Below are 13,425 nucleotides of genomic sequence, written 5' to 3'. Positions count from 1 at the left end.
TTTTTCAAGCAAATTCTAAAATCTGCCCACTGATATTCAAGAAAATGAAGAAAAAATACTTCTAATGCTTTCAAACTCAAGGCTTTTATTATTGAATCATGATCCCATGTGAAAGCTTCAGTAGTGTTAAATTCCGCCTCTTACAAGATTAGCAGTATGACATTTCCCCCTCCACTAAGAACAGTAGACTAAATTATTATTTCCAAAGAAAAATGAAAAGGGACTGTGCAAGGCTTTAATAATATGGGGAAAGCATCCAAAAAGGTAGGAAAATAGCACTTACTTACACCACATATCGTAAACTGTGATTTCCCTACTTTGTATCTGTGTAACACTTTGCACACACATATGATACACAGATTATAAACTCTTGAGCTATTAAGTCAGTAGACTTATTTATCTTGAAACATTCCCAAGAATACCTAACACTTGTTATCTGGCTTTAGTAGAAATAAATGACATAAGGTAGCTGACTTCACACGCACGCACAAACTCCATTTAGCTGGGATGAGGAGTTCCTGTACAGAATCAGCAAAGTCTCCATGGAGATCCAGTCCTGGCACTCTACATTGGCAATGGCTCAGCTCTTCCAATTACTTCACAGTCACTGAAGTCAGGACCATCTCTGCCCATAATTCTTCTAGATGCTAATCGCACAATTGCTTAGTCAAACCTCCAAGCTACAGTGACGTTTATAAAGCCTTTCATAAAAATCAAAGAACTTCAAACCATCCTTAACTGCATACTGATCTTAACTTAGTTTCCTTAAACAATTCCTTGCAAAGGCCTCATTAAACCTGTTTTAACCAGCTTAGTACTCTTGCACTGGTTCTGACAAACCCGCCCTGTCACCTGCATTCCTTTTCTCAACATTTGCTATCAAAAATGCTCCACCAGGACACAACATAGTGACACTGACACACTCAACTCGGGATAATGGTGGAATGCTAACTAGCTAAAAACTTACAATAATAGCATTAAAAGCACACAGAAAAAAATTAACAATACCGTAACTGACGACAGGAGGCACTCTAAGAGCTCTCCCCATAACTCTCCCCTTTTCAGCACACTCCAATTGCACCAACATTTCTTTCAGGGCTTTCTCTGGCCTATAGAGCCCATTTTGGATACCCTCACAGTACTTCAAAATTATCACTCATCCTCAAGTTAATGATGTAGGAGTATCCCAGGCCTCTCGACCCTCGTCTGTCCCATACTGGCTCTCAGATTTCCCCTATGGGATCAAACTCCAGCTACCACAGTAGTAACTTGCTTAATAATGAGCCATCTATGGCTGACCTTCCCGACCCTCTCACTTCCCAACTCCCCTTTGAGAGCTTCCTGCAATCATCTCCCAAAGAAAGTACAGTTGACCCTTAACCCATTTTCCGTTTAGAAAAAAAGTACGGCTCACTGCCAGCGTTAATTTTACATAAAGACATTCTTTGAGGCTGAAGCAAATCTGGTTTTCGATGTGAAAATAAAATATCAAAACTGTTCTTAGAGTTATTTCTAAGCAGAACTTGTCTAATCCTAATATAACAAAAATGTATACATAAATCGGATTCCTCAAATGAATCTTCAGCTAACAACTGTTTGAGAATGATGTTAACATTATGCACAAGAATGCTACGCATAACATCACTGACATTTCAGTGATGGAGAATTACTATATTCTGTAAATGGAAATAACACTACTAAAAACTGAATGCTATAAATAGAATAATGTCATTTGTTTCCAAAGACTATCAATACACTAGAGTGATGCGAAAATAATAATAAACATGAGATATTTCGTGACAAACTTTGAGGGTAAGGTTAGGACTGTAATCTGTGAATTATCTTGGGGTAAACGCTATAGCCACAAGTGCTGCCGGCAAGTATTCACAGGGCAAATGGGAAATGAGTTAAATAACACGGGTTTGAACTGCATGGGCCCACTTACAAGAGATTTTTTTCAATAACTACCTGTACTGTTTTTAGCCTGTAGTTGGGAGGAGTCTGTGAATGCAGGGCATACTGTATACACTGATCTACAGCATTTTACATAGGGGACTTGAGCAACCGTGGCGTTTTGTACTCCAGAGGGTCCCAGATCAATCCCCCACAGATACCAAGAGACAACTGAGTTTTGGGGGAATCAAAAGTTATATGCAGATTTTTGTGCATAGGCGGGTGCCACAAATGTCAGTGTTGGTCAAGGGTCAACTGTACTTGTGTTGGAGTCTTTGACTCAGTCTGTTCTGGGGGAACCCAAAACGAGACACTGACAACAGTTTTATATATGCCTACTTATTCTTAGAAAAATATTTTGAAGACAATAATTACAATAAAGTAGCCCTGCACATGGTTAAGTTAAATAGGGTGCGTAACAGATATGTAAGAAACTGGCATTAAAAATTGCTTTGTGGCAAAAAAACAATTAAACTTAATAATCTAATTCACAAATCTCTATATTAGTATAAGATTTGTTTTCTGAAACCATTTTAAAAGAGTGCTTACTCCAAAGCTTTGATTAAAAAAAAAAAAAAAAAGTCCACGTTTATTGCTTAGCCTTCAAAATATCCCACATTTTTATTTTGGAAATTCCCCAAAGTGTCACATTAAGAAAAACATTCCTTTAACACTGTGCTTGGAAATAGTTATCCTCTGAATCCACAAATTTAACCTCTAAAAATTTATTTGATCAAAATAATCTGAATAGTTCCTAACAGATAAAGGCTGCTGAAGGTTTATCTTCCTTTTCCTGCTCTCCTGAATAAGAGAGATTTCATTAAAGTATTTTTTCATTTTGGAGCAAAGTTGTTACTTAATTTAGATTAGATGCCATGTCTTGCTGCTTGTTACTGGCAGAATGTAAGACAGGTCTGGGGGTTATGAAGAGGATATTTCCCCCAACCTGGGGCAGAGTCTATCCCCAATCCCAGCAGTCACCCCCCTGCACACACACACTGTCACCACAGTAGGGGCAACGGTGCTGTCAGGAGACACTTGAGAGAAAGCAGAGATTTGTATATTACCGTGATCAAGAACAGTTATTGCTTGTTCTAGACGAAAATATCAGAGTCTTTTAAAACAGAAGCCTAAGGCTCCTTTCCAAAGATCCCATTCATTAGAGGTATCCATCACTGAGTATCCATGACATTTAGATATTAGATAAGCTTCTCTGTGCAATATAGATATGGATATGGATATGAATATGGACATGATCACCCAGTTTTGTATACTGATGTCACTTCCCAGAGATCATGGGTCAAATCTGAAATCTCTATTGTAGCTCTTGCAACAAGTAACCATTGCAAGGATGAGACCATAAAATGCACTCAAACATATCCTGAGTGAATTTGTGCTTTAAGCCCTTTCAGTCACAATAGTTTAAAATTAGAATGCAGTATTAATAGTGGAGTTAAAAATTCCAATCTCAGTTGTGTTTGCTAGCTAAATTCTAAGCTTCTTTGACAGTTTACTGTCAAAAAAGGAAAGAAATGCATCTTAAGATGCTTCAGTTCAGGTATTAGGTGCTTCTAACAAGCTATCTAATGACAGTATTACAATAAAAAATTCCAAGAACATACTGAGAACAGCTCCCCAAAATGTAAAACCATAATATTAATTGTTATACATTCATGTCAAAGCAATTCTTCCTCAGCACCTACAAAAGAATGTGAAAATCAGAATGCTTTTCAGATCAAGTCACACACACCAAATCCAGTTCTTAAAATATTTAGCGTTCTTCATCTTTTATGCCTTCAATTTAAGAAGCAATACTCAGTTTATCAGGCACTCTATAATTACTTCTTACCAATAAATAATGTATTCTTAAGAATAAACAAGATATCTCACTTTAAATTATATCCTCTGGGATATAAGATTCAAATTAGAGATGAAGAATTAATTGGAATGCAGACCTTTCACTTTGGCTGTTTTAGCAGAGATAGGGTTTTTAGTATATTATTAACTATATGCAGTCAGTATATATGATTAGTTAGTTATATACCAAAATGAAGCTTTTTACCCTGGTTTCTTTTAACAGTTAACACACACACACACACACACACACACACACACACACACACACACACACACACACATGAAAGACATCATAAGACAAATCATTCTCGCCACATATTGGAAAAAATAATTCTCTTCTTGTAGGAATTATCAAGTGATATTTCTATCATAAAATTCTTTCAAACCGACACTGTCTCAATGAAGGAGAGAGCAAAACTACATAATGACTGATTCCTTCATTACCTGTCTTCATTGAGATGATGACTTAATCTTTCAGGAATAAAGAGCAGGTCGTTATAAATCTTCACATCCCCTTCTTCCTTCCTCAATAATACTTGGCCCAATCTCTTGCTCAAAGTAGTTGCTCAATAAATATTTGTTGAATGGATGGATACACTAATTAATTCCATAGCACAATTCATACAAATATAAGAGTATAAATGAGCAAATGGCACAGAATGATTCAAATGTGATGGTCCTAAAATAGAGGGCCTTGCAGAATTCAGAATCTGTAATGATATTATAGCATTAAGGATTTGGTATAAAAAGATCCATGTCATAAATTACATAGCAATGCCAAGGAAGTAATCTTACTTTCCAATTAGAACTGGAAAAAAAGAACAACAAACATCATCAACATGAGATACATGATGTTTTTCTTTTGTGAGCAGTACCCTGCCAACCAAATTTTAATGGTATAAAAGTGAACTACCTGAGAAATAAATTCAATATGTGATATTACACACTTAGAATGAATTCACCCAGGCTAGCTTCCTCAGCTTTTCAGACTCAAAGACAAGGAGACCCACTTTTTGAAATAACTGGTGAAAAATCATTCTAAGAGAACTGCTCTTCTAGAATATAAATACTAATAATTCAAGGAGCTGAATAAAAGACCAAGAGGACGGTCCGAAACCTTTTTATAAATTAGGGAGGAAAGTATATATGAGGCCATTCAGATTTGTTCTTTTGATAACTGGCCTTATTTGAGGAATTTGAAAACCAAAGGGAATCAGAATACTTTTAAAAATTCTTTTAAAAAGTAGACTATAAAAGAGTTTCTCTGTTCCCAAAGTTCAGGTTGGCATTTCATGACATTTCCCTCCTGTCAAACATAGTAAATAAGACATAAGCCTCTCCATTAAGCAAAGAAATGCTAGAAATAACCTAGGGGTGGGAAAAAAAAAAAATCAAGAATAGCTGTTATAACAACTCATTCTAAGCATCTTTTCAGCAAGAGCCTATAAAAGTGAAATTCGATTAAAACAGAAAAAGTTTAGTGTTACCAAAAATATCCACCATCCAAAACATAGCATTCATAATTAACCCAATAAAATATCACAGAAACTACTTTCAGCATTACCTAGACACAGAAACCAACACAACTTTTCATATAAAGACAAATTTCAACTTAAGTTGTAAACATACGAAAGATACTCTACAGTTATAGAAAACTGAATCTGCTACCTACAACTAAATTTAAGACAAGCAAACAGGAAGAGACGGAACCAAGAATCACAACTAACAGATTAAATCTACAGTTTAAAAATCATCAGAAAGAACTGCAAAGTAGAGTCAATGATCTGAATACCTTTGTTGGAGCAGTATCCATGAAAAGCTATAGAAAAAAAAAAAGAGAGAGAGAAGGGCGTAAAACTTTCACATAAACTCCAGAATGCAGATGAGACGTACACATTCCAGTTAAATATCCTTGTATTTAGGAAGTTAAAACAAATTTTATCTTGGAAAATGTTTTCAAAGGTAATCCTGCCTCATATGGTAGTTAGCACTTCTAGAAATTAAGTGACTAACCTCAGAAGCTAAAAACCAAATAATGTAAAGAAACAATACTTGAAGATTGGTTAGCTCCTGCCTAAACCAATACAATCTCCCACACTATCTCTCCACTTTTTGCCCACAACAACCCTGCACCTACTTACCTCACTCATAAAGATGCCTGTCCTAAGTGAGGAACTGCTTTGAAATATTCAAATAAACCACTCTAGTCATGCTTTTCAACTTACAGATAATTATAAAAGTAATTTTAATGTGAAGGACCTTAAAGGAATAACTAAGATTAAAAATATTCCATAGCTAAGCTGAGAAGGGAAACTAAATACTGGCTATTAAAATTATTCTTTCCCAGTAGAATAAAAAATAGATTTAAAGATTTAATTTATGTCTTATTTATGTCAACATCCACACCTTCCAAATAAATTGGGTCTTTGTGCTACATATTAAGCACGGAAAGGCCTTTTGAAAGGCAATTTGTTTTAACCCCCTCCCCCCCATAAAAATGCCTTGTCTACCAGTAATCTGCACCACCAGTTTCAAATCTTTTGGATCTGTGTAATACTCTCTTAAAACAGATGTACTAGAGCACAGTCATGCTTTAAATTAACCACTATGAAAAATTTATATTCTTTCAGTAAATAATTTAATAATTTAATATATTTATTTTCTATAACCTTCTACCCAAGGCTCTTCCATGAAGCCTTTGCATCTTTGTGATGACCCTTCAATAAGCTTAGCTGCAATTTAATATTAAGCAATATAAAAACTCTTCAGTATAATAAAAACACATAATAGTCTCAAAAACAAAGAAAGGGTTTGGGTTTATTCTTCCTCTTACAAAGAATCTTTAAAGAGAAACCTTCACGTTTTTTTCCCAAAGCAGAAAATTAACAAGGTGCCAAGCCTTCTCTGCTGCTCTCACAAACACTGAGCCAGCCTCATCTGGAGTGTTTGTGCCCTGAAGATTAAGCTTAGAATCAGAGAGAGGAACACACTGCATTTTCACTGTGCTGATTCACTGAACCTTTTGTGCAAGTACATGTATTGGGAAATGTCTGCTTCTGAGCTGGAAACTCTTCCAGCAGTGATGACTGTCTCAGTCAGCCCTTACTTCACCAGCCTGGCCCACTGCTGCCACACTTGTAATACTAGGGATCATCGACTGAGCCCTTGCTGTCAACGAGGCACTAAGCCAGGCACTTCTCATGCTGCCCCTTCATTTCATCCTCCCAACAAGTCTTTAGACTCTTTATTTTTAAACAGATGGGGAAATCATGATTCCAAAGGTTAATAATCCGGCTGTGTTCAATCCCCGTGTGGGCAGACATGCTAGCTTTCCCTGGTGTCCTCATGCCTAACCAGCAAAATTAGCTCTGCAAAAACTCTACCCAACAAAATTTTTCTTCTCCAAAGATTTCAACCACAGGATGGTTCCTCTATATGCTGGTTCCCCCTCAGACTCTACAAGTGTTATTTTCTCACTTAACCCAGAAAACAAACCCCATGAGAACAGGGACTATCTCCAGCAGTGACCTATTTTTAGCACTTGAGGAAAAAAAAAAAAAAAGCCTGGCACAGTATTCATTACACATTTGTTGAATGAATGAAATATCTGGAAAATCTGGGCTGTGACGACAGCCAAATTGGAAAACACCATGAGCTCTAAAAGACCTGAATTGCGAACTTATTTGCTCATTTTTCCAAATTCGCCAAGTAATTATTCATCTCTCTAAATTCAACTTTACAGATACTACTTGTGGAGCTCCTATTATAACATCGTCTACCAGCCTAAGTAGCACAGGACTAACTAGCAGATGTTCAATAAACCATTTATACACAATTCTGTGAAGCAGCTTTATCTGTCAGAAAGAACAGAAGTTAGGTAGTCATAGCTTTCTCAAAAAGAAACCATCATTTTGGTCAAAATTACTTAACTCTGGGGTTATGGCTTCCTCAGAAGGAAAAGTGGATGGTTGTAATATTTCTAGATGATCACCTGAAAATCTTTCCATAAACAAAAGACCTGTCCTATCATTTCAAAGATCCCCAGAGACGAGCTGAGAAACTTCCAAGAAATGTCATTCCCATCCCCAAAATTCCTAGTCCCAATAGGAATTGGGGAAATTCACTCCCATTTAAAGGCACAGAGAAGTTAGTATGCACTGACTGGCAACTCCCGGCATTAGTACCACCTCTGTAACCCAGTTATTCCATCTTCTCATCTTTATGTCCAGCCATTCTGTAGTGGGGTGTGTGGCCAGATGCTAAACAGTAGTGACCACATACCTATTGCAGCACTAATGTTGAAACTGTATTATGTTTTTGTCTGTGTGTGGTGCTGGAATGCCTAAGGAATGAGACTTAAAGCAGATAACAAGACCAGCAGTAAAAGATTTTGAAGAATTAAGCAAGCACGCAAATCAAGAAAACCAATTCACATTATACACAAATTTAAAAGTAGAGAAATCATAAGAAGAAAAATGAATACTACATAACTTTGATGAGCTTCAATTATTGAAACTCAATAATCTACTACACGAAACTCTTGAAGAAAAATGAATTTATTTCCTCCTTGAATTAGTGCCCCGGGTAACAGCATTCCTTTTCTAACAAGAAAAATATACTTCAATCACTGCCAAAAATGAATATGCATGACTATTTTACATAGTAAGCATTCAATAAATACCTCTTGAATTAATGAATAAATTTTCCTCATCTAATGATGTCTAGTGTGATTTTTTTTTTTAATTCTAAAAAGAAAGGGGGAAAGGGTTGCTGTATCTGCTTCATTTTATTTGATAGGTATCCAATACACCATTTACCAGTGCTTTCAGATGACAATCCCGACCTCAACTAGAGCTTCTCCAATAAAATGATTTACTGTTATAATACAGACACTCTATAAAGGATAGACAATCATGACATACACTGAAAAAGAAATGGTTTTCAGACAAACCACTGAGAATCCTTTTTAGCCAGTAGTTAGTACCAATTTCCTTTACTAATCAGAAATTTAAAAAATAAAAAAGGTAAATAAATTGAAGTTTTGTACTATCAATCTTATAAATTATAAAACAGATTATGCAGTAGTGTCCTTTAAAATTTTTTCCTATGTTAATAAAGAGGAAAGGTGAATGCACACTGTCATTTATAGAGGGCCTATTTAAGGGATAAGAATATGGAGATCAAAAAGATTCTGACTTCTGGCCACAAAGAGGTTCGACAGGAAAATAAAAAACCCGACTGTGCCCAACATTATTTCCTTCAGTAATTCTTCCATCTTGAGAATTATCTACTTCCAAATCTGACTGAAAACCCTCCTCACTTCCCTTCTTCATCCAGCTTCCTTGACTTATAACTAATTCTGATCTTTACTCAGTATACAGTTTAAACTTTATTTATGACCTTTCTTTCACATGATACACTGCAACTGCACCAGGAATACAGCTCAGGTAAAAATCCATGTCACTGCACATGACAAGAACTGAGTGAAATGTCAATGACAGCTTGATGAGGTCAGAGTGGGAATAAAACCCACATCTGTATGCTTCAAGTAAAGACTAAATGCCCAGTGTAGTGGGATGTCTGGCTAGAAACTAAACAATAGTGACCACATAACAAAAGACTACAGGAACAAAAATAGGCATTAAGCATTCTATATTAAATGCACACACATTAAATAACCTGGGATCTATGGGAATTCAAAGTAATGATAAAAATAGCTGCAATAAAAAATGTCGAAGGGCTGAAGCAAAAAAAAAAAAAAATTAATGAATTTAAAGGCAGAGCGGGCAGAAGTGATAATGTGCATTAATTTTTACAAATCAGCCACAATGGGAAAGAATTTTCACAATACTACAACAAGCCTGGCGAGGATGCGGAATAACTGGTACATTACCGGTGGGAATGCTGGTGATGCAGCCCACTCTGGATAAAAGTCTGGCTCGAAAGATTACACACGGAGTTACCATGCGACCAACTCAGCAATTCCACTCCTAGATATATACCCGAAGGAACTGAAAACATGTTCACACAAAAACTTGTAAATGAAATGTTCTTAGCAACATTATTCATAATTGCCAAAAAAGTTCACTGATGGAGAAAGAAACCTATATATACTTTGGCCCAGCCTCTTTACTTTAGTTTACAGATACAGACACACATGTAGGTTGACATGCACACTGATGCTACTGCAGCCATTTGCAGTAGGGACTGGAAAACCTGCAAGTAACTATCACCATTAAATAAATTACACTTCAGCCATACAATACAATACATGCAGCCATTAAAAAGAGGACTGCTTTTGCTGGTATGGCACAATTTGTAGAAACTTGAAGATATATTAAAAAAAAAAAAAAAATTAAAAAAAAAAGAAAATACTACTGGGAAGGGAGACTATATCTATGTTTCTCCTTTGGTACCATTTGACTCTAAAAATGTGCATGCATTGCTTTTTAAGTTAAGAAAACGATGACTGAGGGAAAAACAAGTTAGCAGGAATGGGACCAGTTTGTCATTTGCCAAGGATGAGGCCTCAAATTTTCCCTATAGGGCCAATAAAAACCCACACCCTGCATCCAAAGTCACTTCAATTTGTCTTGTGTATCACGCTGAAACAGACCAATTTACTGTTTTCCCAGAAAGCCAAGACTGTCACTAAGGGACCACCTAGAGAAATCCCAGGGAAGGTTGACTCCCTTACTTCCCAGGAGTGAACTTACACCGAGGCTGGACTCTTCCATCGTCTGGGCTTGTAATCTAAATAATAGCATTTTGATTTTATACAATCCACCAACTCTTTCCTCAATATTCTGCTTGTGGTATTTTCTGAAGTTAATTCATTGGCCACTGTCTCAGGAAAGCCAGCCACATTGCATTTTGTCTCCATGAAGGAAGAGGAAGATTTATTCCAATGACTTTGTTGTCAAAAACTTCCTTTTTGATTAGAGCCACCTAAATGTTCCTTTATAGGGAGCTGTCTAAACAAGTTATAAAACATATACATATTTAAATCCACATATACTTTTTCGCTGTATCTACTTTGGCCTATTTAGTAATTAAAAGCAAATTAGGCAGTTTTGCCTGTACTAATACAATCGGTCTACTAAAGAATAGTGTGAAGAAAAAAACAATGTGCAAAACAAAATGCTGTATGCTACCGTGAAGAATATCTGCGTGTATGCACTCATAGTCTATTTCTGGGAAGATTCATAAGAAACTAGGTACAAGCATTGCCTCTGAGGAAGTTCACCTGGTGGCTGACACCAACTTTTCACTATATTCTTCTGTGTACCTTTAGAATTAAGTTCTGTACTCTGTAAGTGCATTATTTGCTCTAAAATTAAATGCTATTAAAGAAGTTCCTTTGAAGGAGTATAAATAACAAAAACATAAGGAATGTGTGGGTCCTCCATCCCCAGTCCTCCTCTGTAGGGCCATCCCAAAGGAGTGCACACCGTGGTGGGACCTGGTCTCATCAGCAAGCTAGCCTCACCGCCTACAGCAGTACACACTATCGTGGACCCGGTAGGTGCTAGCTGGAGACAAAGACTTAAGGCAATCACTTTCTCCTCCCTCCTCTGCACCCAAGGGCCACCCGACAACGCTGAGAGACCTTCCGCTCTACTCTCAGTTTTTTAAAAAATGGACCTTAGTTTCCAACTGTCCATCAACCTGGAAAGTAATTTATACCACATTTCTGTGTTTGTCTGAACAGTTTCTAAATTAATGTTCTGACCACTCCAGCTCACCTGGTGCATCAAAAGCTAAGGGCAGAAAACACATTATAAAAACCCCAGACACGACGAGGTTTACACAAGATTTACACATTAGGCGCCACAGAAAACAGACTGCAAATTCCCTCAGAACTGTAGACGGCTATGCTGTTTACAAAGCGTTTCCACATACATCGTCGCACTTAATGCCTTCACCCGCTTCAGTGTCAATCCTGGCAAACCCAACAGCTGCCAAGTTGGATTTATTAGCCTTCGAGAATTGTAGAATCAGCACTAATAATAAAACAGGTATCAACGGGCTGCTTTTCTACCTGCGGTGGCTGGCTGCAATTTCGCAAAAGTGACAACTCTGGACATTCAGCACGCTGACCAGTTCAAATGCCATCCACGTGACATGTAGCTTCTTGAAGCCTGGGAGGGGAATGACCGCGTGCGCGCGCTGGGGAGAGGGCGGTGCACTGAGGACCAGGGCTAGGAGGTGTTTGTTGGGCCCCGCCAGGGCACGCCGCCCCAGGCGGGACTCCATTTCCTACTGAGCAGCGGAGGTCTGGCAAACGCCACACAAACAAGGCAGCTCCCTTGCGGGCATGTTCCAAGCGCTCGGGGAATCCTCTGGGGCGACTCGGAGGTTCAGACTTCCCTGAGGGCCAACCGAGCTGGCAAGCCCAGGAGGCAGTATCAACCCGAACTTAGAAAAAGCCCGAGGCGCCGAGTTGACGCCAGCCATTTAGAAAGGTGACCCTCGGCCCACCTTCCTGGGTAGGAGGGAGCCAAACGGATAAAGTTACAACTCCCCACAAACGCAAATGGCAACTCGGGGTAGGGGGGCGCTCCCCTGGAGCCCGGTTTTTGAAGGGGGTGTGGCTGGCTTTTATGGGGGTGGGGGTGCAGGCGACTCTACTGCCGGAGGAGGTGGACGGGCTGGGAACCTCACATTAGGGGTGCCGCGTGTCCAGGGCGCCCTGCCACGCGCTCGCCTGCCGGCTCACCGGTGATGTCCAGGTACAGGTCATCCGGCTGCTCCAGGCGATGCAGTTCCTGCGACGTGGAGCTGCGGCTCTTCTTCACTCCCAACGAGGACGACGAGCCGCGCCGCGAGCAGGGGGGCGCGGCGGCCCAGTTCGGCCGCCGCTCGTTCTTCCGCTTCATGGAGGCAGCCGCGGCCCGTCAGGGGGCCACCACCATGGCCCCGCGCGCCCGCTTGCCGGCCGAAGCCCCCGCCAGCCCCGCGCGCGGGCGCTCAGGGCAGCGAGCGCGGAGCGGCCCTGCGGGGACGACGGGCGCCGGCGGAGCCCAGCAGGAGGCGGCCGCGCAGGAGCCGAAGGAGGGGCCGGGCCCACCGCGCCTGCCCTGCTCCCTCCTGCGGCCGCCGCGGGACCCGAGCCGCAACCCTGGCTACAGCGCCTCCTGCCGCTGCCAGCGCCCCCCAGCCCGCTCCCAGGTGCCCGCAGCCCGCTGGTGCGGCCAAGACAACCGTGCTGCCGCGGGCGGCTGGGGCTGCCCCCGGTAACCGCGCACGCCCACCGCGGCCGCGGTCGCTGCTGGGGAGGCGCCCGAGAACAGCGGGCCGCGGCGCCCGGGGACCCCAGGAGGGCTGTTCCGTGGAGCTTCATTCACAAAAAAGGGCCCACAACCCTCCTCGGGGCCCGCAGACTGAGGCCTATCATTGGTCAATGAGTCGTGACGTCACGGGGACCGAGCCTTTCTACAGGCAGGTACCCGGTGACGCCATAAAGAAAAGTCTAAGTGGTTCCGCCAATCAAATAAAAGTCTGCGGGCGATACTCCGCCAGCCCCTCAACTTTTCTGTTTCTTCTGTGTTCTTCGAATACTAAGACCCCCAGTTCCCAACTTGCTTTAGTGAGTCACCAAAGCTTTACACAGCC

The 13,425-nt window shown here is 40.3% G+C and overlaps 1 protein-coding gene across 5 annotated transcripts in view; it reads right to left on the bottom strand.

Moving 5' to 3' along the window:
- The window catches only part of CDC14B (cell division cycle 14B), an 81,774-nt gene extending 68,619 nt beyond the window's left edge, over positions 1-13,155 (bottom strand). For 3 of the 5 annotated variants that reach the window (XM_011383464.2, XM_023525057.1, XM_023525056.1), the window contains exon 1: positions 12,530-13,154. In XM_011383464.2, coding sequence (XP_011381766.1) covers positions 12,530-12,689 — 160 coding nt within the window. In that variant the 5' untranslated portion in view covers positions 12,690-13,154. Of the gene's footprint in view, positions 1-12,529 lie in introns of all 5 variants that reach the window. The other 2 variants (XM_011383465.2, XM_011383463.2) reach the window with 2 other exon arrangements.
- Positions 13,156-13,425: the final 270 nt, after the last annotated feature.

The sequence above is a fragment of the Pteropus vampyrus genome, unplaced genomic scaffold, assembly GCF_000151845.1.
Source record: "Pteropus vampyrus isolate Shadow unplaced genomic scaffold, Pvam_2.0 Scaffold520, whole genome shotgun sequence".
In the NCBI taxonomy this organism is placed as follows: Eukaryota; Metazoa; Chordata; class Mammalia; order Chiroptera; family Pteropodidae; genus Pteropus; species Pteropus vampyrus.
Note: the sequence above shows the minus strand (reverse complement) of the source record. Positions and strands in the feature narration are given on the sequence as shown.